Source organism: Trachinotus anak, unplaced genomic scaffold (genome assembly GCF_046630095.1).
Source record: "Trachinotus anak isolate AG129_WGS33_773 ecotype Australia unplaced genomic scaffold, CSIRO_AGI_Tana_v1 ptg000042l, whole genome shotgun sequence".
NCBI classification, from domain to species: Eukaryota; Metazoa; Chordata; class Actinopteri; order Carangiformes; family Carangidae; genus Trachinotus; species Trachinotus anak.
In genome coordinates this window covers 535,077-555,255 of record NW_027273893.1, presented here as the reverse complement: position 1 = coordinate 555,255, position 20,179 = coordinate 535,077, and the positions used below count along the sequence as shown (strand labels likewise).

General features: G+C 41.4%; 2 protein-coding genes across 8 annotated transcripts in view; both read right to left on the bottom strand.

Moving 5' to 3' along the window:
- Nucleotides 1–20,179, bottom strand: part of sh3gl3a (SH3-domain GRB2-like 3a) — a 131,404-nt gene that overhangs the window by 14,434 nt on the left and 96,791 nt on the right. The gene's annotated exons all lie outside the window — the stretch shown is intronic.
- The window catches only part of adamtsl3 (ADAMTS-like 3), a 228,076-nt gene that overhangs the window by 194,732 nt on the left and 13,165 nt on the right, over nucleotides 1–20,179 (bottom strand). For 4 of the 7 annotated variants that reach the window (XM_071472982.1, XM_071472984.1, XM_071472974.1 and 1 more), the window contains exon 3: nucleotides 11,088–11,207. The exons of 1 other annotated variant lie outside the window; for it this stretch is intronic. In XM_071472982.1, the coding sequence (XP_071329083.1) occupies nucleotides 11,088–11,207 (120 nt within the window). Of the gene's footprint in view, nucleotides 1–11,087; nucleotides 11,208–11,312; nucleotides 12,212–12,758; nucleotides 19,758–20,179 lie in introns of those variants that run through there. 2 more of the 7 variants (XM_071472978.1, XM_071472977.1) reach the window with 2 other exon arrangements.

Below are 20,179 nucleotides of genomic sequence, written 5' to 3'. Positions count from 1 at the left end.
AGCTTCAGCTCCCTCCACAGATTTTCTATGGGATTAAGGTCCGGAGACTGGCTAGGCCACTCCATTACCTTAATATGCTTCTTTTTGAGCCACTCCTTTGTTGCCTTGGCCGTATGTTTTGGGTCACTGTCGTGCTGGAAGACCCATCCACGACCCATTTTCAGTGCCCTGGCGGAGGGAAGAAGGTTGTCACTCGGGATTTTACGGTACATGGCCCCATCCATCTTTCCATCAATGCGGTGAAGTCGTTCTGTCCCCTTAGCAGAGAAACACCCCCAAAGCGTAATGTTTCCACCTCCATGCTTGACGGTGGGGACGGTGTTCTTGGGGTCATAGTCAGTATTTTTCTTCCTCCAAACACGGCGAGTCGAGTTGATGCCAAAGAGCTCGATTTTGGTTTCATCTGACCACAGCACTTTCTCCCAAGACTTCTCTGAATCATTCAGGCGATCATTGGCAAACTTCAGACGGGCCTGTACATGTGCCTTCTTGAGCAGGGGGGCCTTGCTGGCACTGCAGGATTTTAATCCATTGCAGTGTAGTGTGTTACCAGTGGTTTTCTTGGTAACTGTGGTCCCAGCTGCCTTGAGATCATTAGCAAGCTCCTCCTGTGTAGTTCTTGGCTGATTTCTCACCTTCCTCATGATCAGTGATACGCCACGAGGTGAGATCTTGCGTGTAGCCCCAGAACGAGGTCGATTGATGGTCATTTTGTGTTTCTTCCATTTTTGAATAATTGCCCCAACAGTTGTCTCTTTCTCACCCAGCTTCTTGCCTATGGTCTTGTAGCCCAATCCAGCCTTGTGCAGGTCTACAATCTTGTCCCTGATGTCCTTAGACAGCTCTTTGGTCTTGCCCATGGTGGAGAGGTTGAAGTCTGATTGATTGCATGGACAGGTGTCTTTTATACAGGTGACTGATTGACACAGATGTCTTTGCTGCAGGTAACAAGTTTTTTTTCGGTGTGTCTAAGGAGTAGGAGTATTTAACCAGTCTGTGGGAGCAAGAATTGTTAATGGTTGGCAGGGGATCAAATACTTATTTCACTCAATGAAATGCAAATCAATTTATATCTTTTATATAATGTGGTTTTCTGAATTTTCTTTTTGATGTTCTGTCTCTCGTTGTAAAAAGGAAGCAACTTTTAAAATTGTAGACTGTTCGCTTCTATGTCAGTGGGCAAACTTACAAAATTAGTGAGGGATCAAATAATTATTTCCTCCACTGTATATGCAGTGTTATAATCTCATCATTATAAATCAATACACCATCGAGAGGCAGGATTTATGAGAAGCTCACAGTTAGTAGGTGAATGAGCATGTAGACACACACACACACACACACACACACATACATACTTGTACTTCTATCTTTGTGAGGACACTCATTGACATAATGCATTCCCTAGCCCCTTACCCTAACCTTAACCATCACAACTGAGTGCCTAACCCTAACCCTGACCCTAACCTTAACCTAAACCTAATTCTAACCATAACTCTAAAACCAAGTCTTAACCCTCAACATGTGATTTGAAGGTGTCTCAAAAAGTGAGGACCGGCCAAAATGTCCTCACTTTCCCAAAATGTCCTCACTCTGTTAGTAAAATACTTTTTTTGTTCCTTACTATGTAGCAAGTACACGTACACACACGTACACACACGTACACACACGTACACACACGTACACACACGTACACACACGTACACACACACACACACACAGATCACATTGTGGCAGCAGGGTATTTCATCTCCAGCACATGTCACCTCAAAAATAAGAAATGGAGCTGAAAGTCATTAGGCCACAACCACAGTTTCCCTTTTAACTGCTACTAAAGATCCAGTTCCAACACATCCACTCAAGCTACCTCTGACCACATAGTCTTGTCATGGCAGTTATTGATAGGTTCAGTATATGATATTCTAGGAAGCATAAGGCTCTTTGTCTATGCCACTGATGGGTCAGTGTAGCTATGACTTGTCTTGGCCTCAGTGCCTTTATTGTGAATATGAAGAGGTGATGGACAAAGTGTCAGTTTAGTTGAGGGAGAGATTCAGTCCACTTGAAACTTTCCACCGTTATGAAGAAACACTTTGAGCTTCAGGGTGGATTGTGTCCAACTGCCCTTAAAACTGTCATGGTTAAGTGTGTTTATGTATAGGAATATGGTGGTTCAAAGGTTGAGAAAATGCAGTACCAAAGGAAAGGGCTGTTTGATGACAATATAAAGCAGTGAAAGTATTAAAAATATATTATACACTTCAACTGATATATTTTTTTTTTTAGATGATCATTTTGTAAGTGACTGAAATACATTTTTCTGCTGACCCCATCCACAGAGGTATGCATCTATCCACAGCTGTGCCTCTGTGCCAGCACTCCTGCTGCTTCTACCTACAGCAGGTAATACACTGACTCTGGCTATGTACCTCATACAACCCTTTTCAGTCAGTTCACTTTCCTTTGCTGATGCCTGTAGTATAAGAAAGCTGTTGGAGGGATTTTTTGGCTGCCGAGCTTAACAAATTCAGGTATCTGGATCCAAAAAGGAACTCATCCCTGTGCCTCATAGTGATGAACCCACAGAGACTTGTCATCAACTCTGCAACTTGACACAGCTTTTCAGGCTCTTTAAGCTGATTTTTGATTTTTTTTTATTTTTCTCACCCGCTGTCCACTACCAGCATCAAACAGCTCACAGTTAGAGCCAGATCATTCTCACTTTTTTGTGAGCTGGTGGGGACCAAAACAAAGCTGAACAGAAAGTGATTAAACTAACTACATGTAACATTCATCAGGTGGACATAAGTCCAAGACTACATGCTACTTTAACAACAGGAAAATAAAGAATAGTGCTAAGTCTTTCTCTTCACTACAATTTAATAAATCTAGGTTATTCAGGTGAAAATAACGTACAGTGAGAGCTTAGAACAATAATGTAGTTCAGCCTCAGTGTGGACTCAGTGAAGAATCTGATGGTTGAGTTACAATCCAACAAAACACAGCCCACATATCTGCCCTGTTTCACTTTCCTCCGGGGGCTTTACATGAGCCACCATCGATCCTCAGCATCACTTTCATCCATCTTCTTAAATTACCTTTTTAAATCAGTTTCACATAGACAGGATTGAAGCGAGTGCCTCCCTTGAAATGCAGCTGAGCCAACAGTGTTCATAGCTGCAGATTTATGTCTGTCTGCAACAGTACAACCTTAGGGAAATGACAGAACTATTAGTCACATTTCTGGTAAAACTGGACTCTATTCACACAAAAGACTTAATTCCCATGTATCCCTACTAATGTATCAAGGCTGTGTGACAAAACATGAGTTAAGACACTTTCCTCTTAGTGTAACACTTCTTGCCTCTACTCCTCTCAACAGGAGACAGCGTTAAAAGAGCCAAAGCCGGGAAAGAGTGGTGCAGAGAATATAAAACATGCAAAGGCTGAAGAACAGAGAGCAGCATGGATAAGTCAGAACCAGAGAGAGACAGAAATATAGCTTCAGTTGAGGCTGTTGCTTATCTCCATCAGACAATGGACAGAACTGCTGTAAGAACTGTGGAAGCCTGATGTCCCAACATTTCAAGCATTTTAGCAGCACAGCTGGTCACACACTATGTTTTGATGTTGCATTTATGTAACCTAGGAAAAATCCTTCCTTAAGAAATGATAAATGCGCAAAGCACAATACTATATGACTGGTTTTCATGCACTAACTGGCTGTGATTTTTAATGTGAGTCACTATCTGGGGCTACTCTGCCAGAGACAGCTCCATGGACATTCACATTATACTCACAAGGTGTGTACACAACTCCCCTGTCAATACACACATAGAGACACAATCTGGTGTGGCAATCTTTACTCTGCAAGCATCTTGTTTTATTCTGAATGAGACTCTGATTACATGTGTATTGATGTCTGCAGCCACAAGGTCTTGAACCAAGAAATAAGGTTCTTTCATAGCTTTGATTTTGCCTTTCTCAATGTTACATCATTTTGAGACGTTAACATGGAATTTAGCAGACACTAATTATGTTGTATTAATCTTAACTGGATTTGCAGTGCTCATCCCAGGCTCTTTTCCAACTTTCTTTTTAGCAAAAATAGCATCTCATGTTTTATCCATGAAATACACTGAAGTGAAAACACTGTTGTATAGAATTAATTACTAAACTACGTGACCATGTGTGTGGTTAGATCAATTATTATTATTATAATTATAATTATATAACATAATAATAATAATAATATAATTAATTATAATAATTATTGCTTAAATGGCATCGGCTCAATATAATCATATAACAGGTACACCAAATCAATATTATAGTAAGTACCTGATGGAAAATCATTCATACACTCATAAAAATTCAAATAAAAGCTACATAAATGATGAAACCAAGTAGAACAAAATTATGAATCATGCTAGAGTCAATGCTCTATGTTTCCATAGACAGTTGGTTTTCTTGGTTCTTCATGGCTGGAGAGTTTAGATGAAACCTGGCCACTAACAGTCACACGCCCATGTGTGTCAGGAGCATAGACAGCATATAAAGATGGATGTAGCCTCTGTGACATCACCCACAGGTTTCCCAAGAGCAGTTTTAAAGAGGTGGGGTTTGGCAAGCATACACTCACCCACCTGTCACTCTAGGCAGCTCATACTATTTAGTATAAAATATAAGAATAATATTTAAGTATATAAAAATTCACCCCCATACGGGTGTCATGAAGGAGGAAATTAGCTCTAGATACCTTAACAGTTTTTGTACCAGGCTGTAAACATGTTTATTTCTGCTGTAAAGTTGGACATTTGAACATGGGAGTCTATGGGGACTGACTCACTGCTGGAGCCAGACTCTGGTGGTCATTAGAGGAACTGCAGCTTTTAGCTCTTCACTGTTGATGCTTCATGTTTCAACCCCGAGGTTGCCACTTGGTCAGGAGTCACAGATGCATGGCGTATGTATGTGCATCTAGTCCCATCTGGTGCTCCGAATCAAACATTGTAAACAAACATCCTGGATTATGGGCTGCAAATAATCCACAACACACACCAATCATTTTGTTAGGAATACCTGTACACCCGTTTATTCATACATGTATCCACACAGCCAACATCAGTCTCTAGAGGTTACTCAAAATGGTTCAAAACCATCCAGACAGAAAGGCTACGGTCACTCAGATAACCACTCTTTACAACTGTGGTGAACAGAAAAGCTTCAGAGTGAACAACATGTCCAACCTTGAGGTGGATGGACTACAACAGCAGAGACCACGTCAGGTTCCACTTCCTGTCACCAAGACCAGAAACCTGAGGCTGCAGTGGAGACAGGCTCACCAACACTGGACAGGTGAAGACCTGGTCTGATGGATCTGGATTTCTGCTGAGGCAGCAGATGGGTGGGTCAGAGTGTGGATCCATGAACCATGGAGCTAAAGTCAACTCAAACTGGTTTCATGAGCATGGCAGTGAGTTCAGTGAACTTCAGTGCCCCCCCCCAGTGTCCAGACCTGTATCCAGTAGAACTGTGTTAATGAGTGTGTGTGTGTGTGTGTATGTACAGTAGGGGTGTGCAGCTCTCCAATACAAGACGATCTGATACTTATCTAGATACATGGGGTTAGATTCAATTCAGTAGGATACAATTCAATTCGATTCAATTTTATACAATTTGATACAATTCAGTGCAACATGATGCAATCTGATACAGTTCCTTGTTTAAAGTAGACATTCATTTTACATTATAAATTAACATAACTCAATCTTATAAATGTGGCATTGCTTACCTTCAAATAGATATATTTCATAGAAGACATCCCTGTCTCATTTTGTAAGTTAAGGCAGCAGTAAAGCCCCTTTTCCACCCTTTGGTCAAAAAACCCACTAAGACCCACTAACATCGGGCTTTTGTGGGCAAGGGAAAAGGGTTCGATTGGCATTCACACCTGGGTCAAATGACTCTGCAGTAGACACAAGTAGGCTATTTATCGGCTCCGGCACCAATTAGCTCCAATCGGCATTGATGTAAACACAAAACCTGGGTGAACCTGCTAATTTTCAATTCTCTTTTCCTGCTGTAATGTCTTTCAGAGTCACAGTCACTGTAGACACACCTGTTACCTGTCCAGGTGCTGTTACACCAGAAACTTCGCAACTACACTGAGATCAGGGATGAAAGATTAAGCTGCAGTTCTGAAAGTTTTAAAAACACAGACTCACCAAAGGAAACATCTCATGGGGAGGCTCTGACACTTTAACAGGAATTTTACCAGTTTGCAGGCTAAAAGCTCACTGTTGCTCCACTGCCTCTGTGTGTGTGCTCTAAGTGCAGAGGTGACATCACTCCTTACAGTTGTGCGTCCTCAGTCCAAACAGAAAGACAAACTCGACTGGCAGTGGATAAGGGGTCAATCTGCTTTTTTTAGCGCGCTTACCCACGTTCAAAAACGTATCAAAAATATATATAATAATATACCCACTCATTTCGGTGGAAAAACAGTAAGTGCAGTTTTCTGAAACAGAACACAAGAAAGTGGCAAATTGTACTATCTTAACACTATCTCAACATTACTGTGACAAGTCTTGTGATAGTTTCATGGGGGAAAGAGAGAGAGAGAGAGAGAGAGAGAGAGAGAGCTGTAGACACCGAGTAGACGGAGCTTTCAGCAGCATAGCAGCTACATCGAACCGATTCATAACTTTGTAATCGGGCCATCAGCCAGTTCATGGTACATTTAGATCGATCCAGGCGTCCATGCAATGCAATGACAATAAAGCTTTCTCCTTCTTCTGAAAACACTGCTTTAGGATGTGCTAGAGGGAGATTTGCAGCATGAATGTACAGCTGACAAATCTGCAGAAATTATGTAATGCAGTCATGTCAACATGGAGCAGAGTCTCAGAAGAACGTTTCCAACATCTGGTGGATCCATGACATGAAGAACTGAGGCCGTTTAAAGAGGCCCTACCCTGCATTAGCATGGTATTCCTAATAAAGTGCTTGATTAGTCTATCTAATGCAGCAACATTCACAAATCCAAAACAATGCCAAAACATTCCACTAAAGCCAAATGTTCTTAGAGATTTCTTGTATGTGGCTGTGTCCCTGCTCACTAATCCCTTTAACTCCAGTGACACACACTTGGATGATTTGGGAGACATGAAGCGACTGGAAGAGCCCTGTTAAATGTTTCAAAAGAGGCCATCTGCTCTAGAGAGAAAAGCAGTGAATGTAATTTATAGAAGGGCATTCATTCTTCTCTGAATGCAAAGGCCCTACAGAAAGCAGTGTTTCATGCACTGGGCTCTATTTTTACACTGTTCAAATATTTCCTGCAGAAACATAATGTCATCCGCAACATTTGTGGAGCCACAGCCTAAATGCATGGCTCCCGCAGCAGTACAACAACTCTGAGCACTGCAGACAGCCACAAGACTCCAGACCTTCCATCCAAGTAGAATCCTTCCAAACAAGGTTTTCGTGTTTCGTTAGGGATCATTTGTATGATATTTGTCAGCTGCAAGGCTTCCAAAACATAATGTACTCTGAAATCCTTAACCTGATTTATGTGGATGAGTGTCCAAGGCCGTGCACAGGGATCTCCTTATAAACCGCACTCCAGTGCCAAATGGATCACCTGACTACACTGCACTGCTTTATTGAATCAAAAAAAAGAAGAAAAGAAGAAAATTCTCCATATAACAGAAATTCTAAGGAGAACTTTTGGTATGGCTTTGACTAAAGCCAATACCCTCTGATACAATAAACAGAGGATTCATTCTCTGTGTGGCATGACAAGTAGAGAAACACTTGCAAAGCAACCTGCATCTTTAAGCAGTTTTTTAAACTGCACAGTAGAAAATTACCTCACTCTCCTCATCAAAGCACACAGAACTCATGTAGGAATGCAAAACTACTCATAGTGCCAAAGCATAGTCCTTACAATACAAACCAGAATCCCAGTTTACCTACTAAGTTGAAACAACAGGCATGCAAGGTTTTGTGATCAACCTTTAAATTGCATGGTTGTGCACTGTCACATCACAGTAAAAAGGTTCTGGGTTTGAACCTGCCAGCCGACTGGGGCCCTTCTGTGTGGAGTTTGCATGTTCTCCCTGTCCAGCTTCCTCCCACAGCGCAAAGATATGCAGGTTAGGTTTACCTAAACTGGCAACTCTAAATTGCCCATAGGTGTGAATGTGAATGGTTGTGTCAGCTGTGTGATAGACTGGCGACCTGGCGATTTGACTTAGCATTTTTAAAGTGTGCATTAAAAAATGTGGGTATTTAACTAGGAACACATCAGACAGTGGCTTGCATTTGTAATCATCAGTGCAATGCAGCAACAAAGTAGTAAAGATCACCCATAAACTGGTTAGAGCTCCACTATTGCAGTGGACAGTTTGACTCAGTCCCACTGTCCTGCTGCCAGTAATACTCACCAGTGTAAGTTTGTATTCATCTGCCAGAAAAATTTGTCCCCAACAGATGCTCTATAACTTTCTGTTTGAGTAACGTTACTTAAAACGACAGTACAATTGTAGGAAATTACTGAACCTTACTAACCTTTTTTTATCACAAAGGCTATTTTCAACCATTTACACCCTCAGTTGGAACTGACGGGAGAACCAAAGACAGGGTAGGGACGTCAGACAGTACTTACAGATGGTCTTTTCATGGTATTTGTTCACAATAACAAAAATATAGTGGTGGAGTCCGACCCAGACACCGTCCTATATGGATCCAGACCTGTAACCTAGAAATTATAGAGAATAACTTTATTTTGAATGAGCATTTCTATTGTAACAAGAGCAGCTTTTCTAGTATTTACAACACTGGTCACATGATGCTACTCAGCAAATCATGGTGAATCCAGTCAGTGAGTGAGCTATACACAGGAGAGAGACGAGAGTTGGCAAAGGAAGTGGGAAAAGTGGGGGAGTGGTATAAAAGAGGGAAAGAGATGTGTAAAACAGGGAACAAAAACAGAGGAAAAAGGAAAATTAAGCTACACTGTATTTTATACAGTTACTACTAGAAGCCCTTATTTTCCTTGAAATGAGAAAAGAGCATAATTATTAACGTTCTGGACCTTTTCTTGGGGAAGTTTTGTCTAGATGGACCTCTTTGAAGTTTAACTGAATAACCCTGCTCTATGTCAACACCACCTGACTTTCTTCATGGCTCCAGTCATAATTTTCTGTCAATTCTCAACCAGAGAAACTTGTGGTCTTAATTATGGTAACACATATCCCCTGCATGCATGTATCAGTGTTGTGTTTGTCTGACAGTAGCATCAAATTTGACTTTGATCCAGTTTAAAGTCACATGTTTCAGATCCTCTTTTTCCATCTTGCTGGTTTTCAGCTCTGTGTTTGAACCAGATGAAGGATTCTAATCGTCAGACGTCTGGATCTGAAGTTATCAGAGAAACAAGCTGAGGAAATGTTAGACAGCTCAGCTCCAGCCAATCAGAGACGTCCTGTCTGTGCTGAACTACATTGGTGGATCGCTGTATTTTAACGTGACTTCTCGTGTCTGCCATACAGTGTTGGTGAAACTTGACTTTAAATGTGAAACTACTTTATTCAGTGTTTTTACTGGTTCTAATCAGCTGCTCTGTTTGTTATGGAGAGGAGGAGACCTCAGTGGAGAATTCAGCTCCAGGTCCACTGACACTGAGGGAATCCAAACCAGGAGAAGCTGATGGCAATGACAACAAATCCCATGATCCCATGCTATTTCATGACATCACCCAATGCTGTTTTTTGTTACTGTTTCGATTGAGAGACCTAGAACTCATCACTGAGCCCGAACACCTCCTGTGTAGACATAGCACTAAGCTGCCGCTGCTCTGCTCCTGTGCCACTCATACATCACCTTCTGTGTAAACACAGTGTCAGTGGAGGAGGAGGGGATTATAAATGTGCTGAAGGAAAGAAGTAGATATTCTCTGCAGCCTACAGTACAGTGTGTCAGCTGAATGAATGAATCACAAGAACACTTCAGATCCTCTTTAGATTATGATACAATGGGATTAAACTGTATTTTTTAGCTGGGGATGGCTGGAACCCCCCTCAGTGCTAGTGCTACCTAGCTGATTTGCTAGCTGGCGTCCAACACCGAATGTAGGACAGACAGTGAACTGCAAAGTGACAGAGAACTATTAAGAATCTTGGTAGGAAAAACACAAGAGGCAGGGCCGCTGACACATAAATGCACATGCAGGGCACTGCCAAGGAGTAGTAATTGGGAGTATGCATTAGTTAGCACATCCAGCTCTTACAGTCTGCTGCAGTCCTCCACCTTTTCATGGGTAGCCTCTAATCCAACACCAGGTGCTGCGAGTAGCAGCTGACCGTGGACAGTGATCTTCTTGTGGTGAATACAATTGATTCACATTAGAATCACAATTCTATCTCTACCAGTTCAAATCAATTTATAAATTCCACAAAAAAATCTTGTCTTGTCTTGTAACAGCACTGGTTTTACTTTTTTCCTGATTTAAGTTTAACTTGCCAATCCCATAGATGGTGCCATGTCGGTTTCTGCCCAGATACTCTTCCTTGGAGTAAGCAAGAAGAAAGTGCAGTGTGAGCAAAGGAGAGCGTGAAGGAAAAAATAATGCAACCTGCCCCGTTTTCACTGAAGGCAGCGTTTGGGCTCATTTTGGATTTTATAACCTCGGAGGGAAGGAGGAGCTCGATCAGACCTGTGTTATCTGCAGCTTTATAAACAATCTTAAGAGCTTAAAGATCTGATCATCACTACAGCTTATGTCAAGAGAGAGCTGATAAAACAAATGAAGCGGTCACATTGTCATTTTAACATTTAACGTGCCTTCCAAACGTCAATCATGCATTGAGTAACAAGCAAGAAAATATTCCACTTTAAAAGTTTCCAGTACTTAAGTAAAAACGCTACACCTCTGACCATCATATGTACAGTCTCTGGAATATATACCTTCATATAACATCGGACCTGTTACCGTCGTTTTTGAACAGACTCCTGAGCCCAAGAATCTAAACGGAATGGTGAACTCCTGGTGGTGAAGCAACAGTGAAGAGCGAGTGACTGACCTGGTCATCGTATCTGTAGGTTAGAAACTGATCCTCTGTGGCATCCTCCATGAAACTGCCCTGCGGTGAGAGGGCGAACTCTGGCAGGAACACTGCACCCTCAGGCTGACTCCCTGCACACTGACAAAACACACACACACAAACACTTTCAGTGAATCATTATCATGGCCTCTTTTACACACAGATCCCTCTATAATGTCGTTAAGAAGTGTTGTGTTATCCCACCTTTGTTTGTTTAAACTGGACCAAACAACAGCGACACAATGCTGCCCCAGTGTGTGATTTTAGAAAGCATGAGTTCCACAGACTCAGAGGCCTGATGTGTAACAGCAGTGTGTGTGTCCTTTCCCGCCATGCCGGCTCCCCCTCTCACACAGATGTGGATCCAGCTCTGTGACCAGTTTATTCTCCTCCTCAAGTCACATGACAGAAAAGTTGTGCTCAGATGTGACTGTGCTGATTCTTCATAAATTCGGCTCCACTTGAATATTTTCTACTCTTTGTACTGTGTTTTTTTCCGAGTGTCCTCCTGGGTTTTCGAGAGAGACTCTTAGAGACAGACACAGCAGAAGGGCCACTAGCATGTGTTTCCCTGGGGAGTGTCTGAGAACTGACACACTTTCATCACCCTCTCTCTCTCTCTCTCTCTCTCTCATTCAAATTTGCTTTGCTGTCACAACCACCACTCAGTACAATTTTGCCACATCAGGCTGTATAAGTATAAAAAAAACAGCAAATAGTTCACTATGCAACACTATCAACATGATACTACAAAAAATACATCACTGTTTGTCAGCCTGGAGTCTGTTACCCTGTAGTGGTCAGTGCAAGTGGTGTTTGGGAGTAGCAATGTAAAGCTCAGGGAAGCCTTGCCATTTCCCAAATCTCTTAATGCTTCCAGCAGAGAGCTTTTTTTTTTTTTTTTTTTATTGCTACGATTAAGTGTCTCTTTAAAACTGCAATTACTGATTTCTGGCCACTTACAGGCAGTAGAACAGGTTGTAAACACAAAATGTACATATAGGCTAATCAGCCTATTTCTACATGCAGCACACAGAGCAACATTCACATTCATGCAGAGCAGTGTTTGTGTCCACTGATGAATCAAAGAGTTTTTAACTCTCCAGCTGCTCTCGGACTGTGGCTGTGTGCTGTTTGCCGCTGAGCAGTGGACAGTGGGTTTATCAGAGCTTCCCTCCACAGAGCTTTGGTTGTGGAACACAGCTGCTGCCTGAGACAAGGACAATGAGAGTGTGAGAATGATCCAAATCAGTCAAAAAAATATTGATTTATATAAAAAAATATTGTTTTATATCATTTAAATATTTTATATATTTGTGCAAATTCATCAACTCTAATCTAACAGCCGGCCCTGGACTCAAACCACCACTGCCTGATTCCTCCAACGTCAAAAATCTGAAATAGCTTCACCCAGACAACACGAACACATCGACAGAAAGCTAAGCACGGAACAAATGAATCTACTCATGAAAAACGACACAGTGTGAATGGACGCCCATCACACAATCACTTGTATTTGTGGAATCATTCATCATCAACGACACAGCGGCCACATGTGATCACACACAGAGTAGCTGCGCATTACCATGACATTACTATAGATTTAAACCTCTGGTTCCTCTCAGCAAGAATAAAAAAACATGTCCTCACCTAATGGAAGTTCATTCTCGGCCTTCACCCAGCGAAGTCATTAACAACACTGCTCCATCCTGCTCTGCTCTTCTCTGTTGAGAGTGTAGCGACTCCGACTAGCGTTAGCCTCTGGCAGGGCTAGCGTTAGCCTCTGGCAGGGCTAGCGTTAGCCTCTGGCAGGACTAGCGTTAGCCTCTGGCAGGGCTAGCGTTAGCCTCTGGCAGGGCTAGCGTTAGCCTCTGGCAGGACTAGCGTTAGCCTCTGGCAGGGCTAGCGTTAGCCTCTGGCAGGGCTAGCGTTAGCCTCTGGCAGGGCTAGCGTTAGCCTCTGGCAGGGCTAGCGTTAGCCTCTGGCAGGACTAGCGTTAGCCTCTGGCAGGACTAGCGTTAGCCTCTGGCAGGGCTAGCGTTAGCCTCTGGCAGGACTAGCGTTAGCCTCTGGCAGGACTAGCGTTAGCCTCTGGCAGGGCTAGCGTTAGCCTCTGGCAGGGCTAGCGTTAGCCTCTGGCAGGGCTAGCGTTAGCCTCTGGCAGGACTAGCGTTAGCCTCTGGCAGGGCTAGCGTTAAAACCGCATCTACTGCTCCTGTTCGCTTCTGTCCTCCTTCTCCTGAGCGCAGCGTTTGTCTGAACTTGTTCAACATTACGTTGGTACCTGGACCGTCCATTTACTGAAGAACTGACATCTTACTAAAAAAAAAAAAAAAATTGACGTCCACTCAAGCAAGTCATGAGAAACGACAGGGAGCGAGCTCATTGGCCAGATGAAGATTTCTCAGCAAGCTTCATTTCACAACCTCCGAGGACAAAGTCACCAAATTAAATAAGTAGTGGGTAGAAATAATATTTCTTTTTCAGAAAACATGCAATTTTGAAACATTTAAATAAGGGCAATAAAAATATAAAAAACCACTGCCCAATCCCAATATCCACCTTTATGGACCCACGGTCCGGGGGGGTCTGGGAGTGTCCCACTGTAAAACCACCACATGTATCACGGCTCTCTAGCTGAGCCCTTGTGAAAAAAACGGAATAAAAAGTTAGATAGAAGAAGAATGGTTAATAAACAAGCATGAATGTTACAAGAAAATGTTTACATGTGGCCTCAGTGTAATTTGGTCCAGCTTTCCATGGAGCTCACTGGTGATTAATAGCCACAAATCTATGTTATTTGCCTTAATTCCATTTGGTTGTGTTGTGTGTATTTGTAGCACAATGTGTTGTCAAACTGATGTTTTCTGAATTTGTTTGTGTTTTGTCTATTTCCTTAAGTTGCAGTGTGTCAAGCTCTTTGGGCCACTGTATGGTACCATTTTATTTCAATGTTTAACACTTAACAAGATCATATCTAAAGAGGACATGGGGGCTGATTTTGGCCTCCTGCATTATTAAATGTGTATTTCAGCATGGAGACACAGCGGGAGAATACGATGATCAAAAGTAGAGCTGAGCTCTCACTGCAGGAGTGTGTGAAAACATGGATGAAGAGAAAGTTATCGCCAAAGGAGTTCACACAATGCTGATTAACCCAAACAGCTCCAGGTGAAACTCTGTATTCTGCAGTACATCAGAGTTTTAAATCTGGTGTTGCCACGCTGCGCACCAATAACAATGTGTTTTTCATCAACCAGCAAGTTTGCTAGAGCTGAAGAGGGTTGTTGTCATATTGCATTGTAAACATATGTGGGAGCTTAATCAAAATAAATGATTTCTCCTCTATTATATGTGGCCCCCTTGCAACACAGTACAACTTTCTGGAGTTTCAATACATGGGTAAGAGCCTTCAGCATGTTATACTGTGTTGCTCAGGGGACACATCAAAGTCATGGAAACAATGTTGACCCTCCACATATGTTTACAGTGTGCATATAGACAACAGAACATGGGGTGAGAGGAAGCCACGAAGATGGAACAGCTGCAGCAGCAGGAGCATGGAGGAGTCTGTGGTGTAAAAACCTAGGAAGCAAAGTTTCTGATGCTCCAGATAAAAAAAAGAACTCACAGCTGAGAGGAAGAATTACCGTCTAAAAATGAAAGCAATCACTGATTGATATGGTTGTGGCTCTACCTCATTGGAGCAAGCGAGGGACTGAGGGCCAACATGGATGTCACCTTACAGCTCTTGGACAGGTTGCAAAATATTTGGAATAGGCAATGTGAATATGACATTTACTCTGCCTAAACTCTTGGAACCTCACACAATTAGCAGGTGCCCAGTTGTGGCAGCTAATGTAATGGTGGCACTGCAGTAACAGTTCAAAAATACAAGTTTACAGTTATACCTCCTTCCTGCCTTTGCACTTCCTTCATTGTTTTCTTCATTAGTTCCCTTCATCCCTCTTGTTTCCTTGTTGTCTTTACTTGATCCCTCTTTACCTCTTCATTTCATCCCTTTCTTTCTCTCATTCTCTTTCACTCTCATTTGTCATCTTACTTTCATTTTTCCTGTCATGTTTCCCTTCTTATCTAGTAGTATGCTCTCTTTGCTCAAGGCTTCCTTTCTCCCATCTTTGTATCCTGAACAACTTCCTTGTTTCTCTCCTTCATTGTTTATTTCCTTTCTCCTTCTTTTGTCCCTTCCTTCCTAGATTGTTGCTTTCTTTTTCCTATTTTTTTTCTTTTTTACTTATGCCCTTCTTTCTGTCTATGTCAGAGTTCTTTTTTCCCCATTCTCAAAATTCTCTTTCACCATTCTACCCATTGCTACCCACAGCTTGATTGTTAACTTTTTTCATATGTTTGGTTTGAGACTAAAAAGAGTAAAAACAAATGCTTCCTTTTCTAATGCTGATACTAAATGAAGGTTCAGAAACATGCCTTCTTACATGATGGATGGATGGATGGATGGATGGATGGATGGACAGACGGTGTTTTTTTCACACTGCTACCAGCATCCTGTGACACTTCCATTCTTGCTGTGAAGGGAGCAGTTGAGGAGTTCAGAGGCAATAAGAAGGCAGAGCCCCTTAGGAAGACGCTCCATAAATCCTCCTGAGGTTGTGCATGTCTCAGAGCAGCCAGATGCAGCCATTTCCTCCAGACTGAGCAGTACCTCTTCATAGACAGTCCCTGAACCACCTCTTATTCTCTCGTCTTATTTAGAAGTTGCTAGTGTGAAACTACTCTTGGGTCAGGCTGATTTGGCTTGTTATATATCTCACTGTCCTCACTGTCTAATCATGCCTTTTCTTCCTACAAACAGAGGTGACAAATTGAATAGGCCCCTCATTTTTATAGTGACAAAAACCAAATATTAAAAATCTCCTGTATACAATTTTCAAGATTTCTAAAACATAAAATCATCATGTATTGAGATTTTACTATGATTATGATTTTTATTAAGCAATCCCTTCCTGAAGCCCCACCAATGTGTAGTGATGGGTGATAAAATCTACAGTCCTTGTTTTGAGCAAAAATGTTTTCCAGTGTTTTTTTGAAGCTTATCTGAGGCTTCTGCAGTTTGAATCAGTCAAGTTGGTTTCTTCTTTTTTGTATAAAACTCCCTTCTTGTCTTGACGGACAGTGTCTCCTTGTTATTTGCAGTGGAAGGATCTTTGCATTTAAAAGGCTGTAAATTGAGAAGTTAATCACTTGATTTGTCAAACAATGATGAAGTTTCATATGCACTTATAGATATTTTTAATACATTGTAGCAGAGGTGTACTGTGGATTTTGCCCTCCATCACTTACATGGGAAACACATTAGAAAGGGATCTTTTATAAACAGAGGGAAAAGCTTGGTCTCAATGTACATATGGACATGAGAGTATGTTTTAAGGAAGACTTAGAAAAATGTGGATCTGTCCTTTAAGTAAATTGAATTAAGGCTCAGTAATTCAAATCAAGTGGAGCTGTTTCCACTATACACCTTGTCACTTTCTGTCACAGTGAGTTAAAGACATCATAACACTAGGGAATATAATCAAATTACTATACATCCTGATCACATACAATAAATCAAAAAGTACAGTGGAGCTGCCATTTAACCTGTGGGTCAAGCATGAACACAACATGAGAGTGAGTCTTTTTGACCAGAGTGACTGTGTTCAGACTGTGGCTTGTGTCTCCTCTCTTTATGCAGAAGACAGGAAATAATTCATCTCTCACTTCCAGTTTATTTCAGTAGCTGACAACCCACTGTGTAAGAGAGTTTGTGCTGTTGCTCTGACAGCTGTTTGTTCTCATACACTGCTCTAATCAAGGTCAGTATGAATAGTAGAGTGTGTAGACACTGAAAATACAAAGTCATGTGTGAAAGGGGCCTGATTTGTCATCCGAGTAGAGAACTATGTCCATACTAGGCCACACACACACACACACACACACACACACACACACACACACACACACACACACACACACACACACACACACACACACACACACACACACACAGACAGTAAGAAAGTCAGGTTGCCCTGCTGTGAGGTCGCAGCCATGCAGCGTGGCATAGAGCAGGTTTCCTAATTGAGTTTACACACGAATGGAAGGACAGTATCAGGACAGCCTTCACCCTGCCAGCACCCTGCAGCGGCTGGTTCACGCTGGATCACTGGCTTACTTCATAGAGGAGCCAGTACAAGGATAATAATACCAGGAGGGCAACCCCCCTCCCAATGGACAACATATCGTACCAGAGGCAGCTGGTAAACAGTGAGGGATGGACTATGTGTTAGAGCCACTGGCAGTGGAACTCCAGTTCAGCAGGTCACAAATCAGCTGGAGTTTCTTCACATTAAGAAGGATGGAAGACACAATTAATTCAGCCTCAGCAACTGACCACAAATACTCAAGCAGAGGTTCTCAAACATTGTCAAGGTCAGGCCCAATGCTGATATTTTCTTTATTTATTCATTCATTTTTGCTGCTTTAAGGTACCCTGATCTTTGGTCATATAAGATGTAGCCTTATGCAAGATACCCAGGGACGGTATCACTAGAGAGTGAGTGATTTTAAATCTACAGCCATAGCTCAGCTCACTTTGCCCCACTCATCCTGAGTTGGTTCTCTGTCCTGTTCTACTGTGTAACACGCTTTAAAATGGGGAATCAGTGGCCTGATATCCTACCCTGATACTCAGACCAAACTACGTGACATCTCTGTGCCACCACTTAGACAACCCAGTGGTTTTCTTGTGGTTAGGGACTGGCTTATGCACGGCTCATCTGTGTATCTCCTACATTGTGTGGTCTCATACACTGAGACACAAGGCAAATTTCATCAATTCAAAAAATGTATTATTAAATGTTATCATTATCAAAAAACAATATGTATGCATTAACAGCACTTTGTATTTTTTTCACACTGATAAAAGAAATATGCTGATTTAAGATTTGCTATTTCTTTAAGTCAGCTTACAATGACCCGTACAGCTGTGTCGTCCTGTCTCATCCATGCATGTCAAGGTAAACAGTCAGAGAAACCAAATCCTGCAAGGTTGGATAGTGAGTCCAGGTTGGCCATGCTTGGGGCGTGGCTGAGAGCGGTGACTGTTTAGTTGTGACATCACAAAGTTGCAGAAGTCCTGACGGCTGGTTTTAAGGCTCAGTTTCTGAATACAGGCTGTGTGCATTTCTCTGTGGACTGAGGCTTTGATACTTTCACTCTATTAATATAGAACCTAGACCTGCTGAAAGAGTGGGATGAAAGGCTTTGATCTCATCATGTCTAAATATACAGGGTCTATTTTGAACACCCAGTCCACCACTGGAGAACACAGGCCTACTTCTCTTTCTACAGTCTTTTTTTTTTTCGTAACCAAACATGACCAAACATCTACTGTGGACCATAAATCTAAAAATCTGGGCCTGTATTCATAAAGTATTTTATCTTACATCAGCCACAGGAACAGAGTCGCAGCAGCTTTGTGAAGAGGATTTAGGAGAAAACGTTTAGTTAGATACTTTTAGTAAGACTGAGGAATACTCTTAGTGGTAAGAAAAAATGCTTTGTGAATACGGACAGATGTCCCTGCATATGTTTTGAGATAATCAGATAATTAAGAGATACTTGAAGATGTGACAACTCTAGAGAGCACCATGAATGGAACCGAGCAGACAGTGATGTGCTGGAAATGTAGGATTATTTGTGATCAACTTTAAGCTACAGCCACACCTGGAACATATGAGACTGACACCGCAGGTCACAAAAGTGCAGAGTAATTTAACTGAGTACAGAGCGGTCGAATGCAACTTTACACTCTGGTAACAATTTGGCAGCAACCAATCAGAATGTAGAGGTGCTCTGCTCTAGAGATCACTATTGAACACACCTTGTTAACTTCTGTTCCCATCAAAATTTTGTTCCCAAGCATAATGGAGGACAAATTAAATACAAGAAATAATTAAATAATCCTTATTAACTTTAAGAGACAGTTGAGGACACTCACATCATGTCTAACAGACAGGAGGTGAAGAGCAGACTCTATTTTTCTGTTTTCACGACTAATTTACCACAAAGACAGAGGCGAGGACTCATTGACCACCCTGCTCCACTGCATCCAAAATCTGTTCTCATACCTCATCTTATTTTGAGGGTAGTATTAAATATCCTTGATATTAAAAAATCTTTTTCCACATTGTTATAGCCCTAGCTTTCAAACAGATAATAGATAATTTACAAAACATTTTCCATCTAAACTCACCCCTTTTTCTTCAAAGATGTCAAAACTTTTTCACCTTAATCAAACAGTTTTTTTTTACCATGATTATTCCACCACCAGAGTAGTGGTGGTGGAATAAACTGCTGCTAGATGCACAACTATCTTCCCCACTCTTCCTCCTCCCTCTCTCTTTCTCTCTCTCTCTCTCCCTCTCTCTTCCTCTCTGATATTTCAACTGCTCCCCTTTCTCCTGATGGCCACACCACCATTAGCACAGTGACAGCTGAATGAGCTCAGCAACATGTTATCAACTCTTCTATAATGTTTAGAGAGATTTTAGTGATTTGTGTATTTATGTATTTATCATTATGTATCTAGGTCTATGTATATGTGTATATCTGTTTTTGTGTTACCCATTCATGGATTCCCTTTATCAGATCAGACTGTGTTGTGTGGCTTTTATTTGGTTATATATATATATATATATATATATATATATATATATATATATATATATATATATATATATATATATATATATATATATATTAAAGAAAGATATGAAAACATATTGTGATTTGATAGAGAAAATATTAATAAAATAACCAGTTATAATTTGAGTTTTTAATTAAGACAGCAAATTAAATACCTGACAGACTTAGGTACCTCATTGCATTGTCTCTAAAGTCATGTAAAAATGAAATACTGCTCTCTCCTGATTATTGATTTGTAACATTGCCCATAATGATCTAATACACCCAGAGATATTAAAGGGGTAGTTATCACTATTATTATATATTATATAATATTATTATGAACCCATGATTTTCATTTTGAGTTT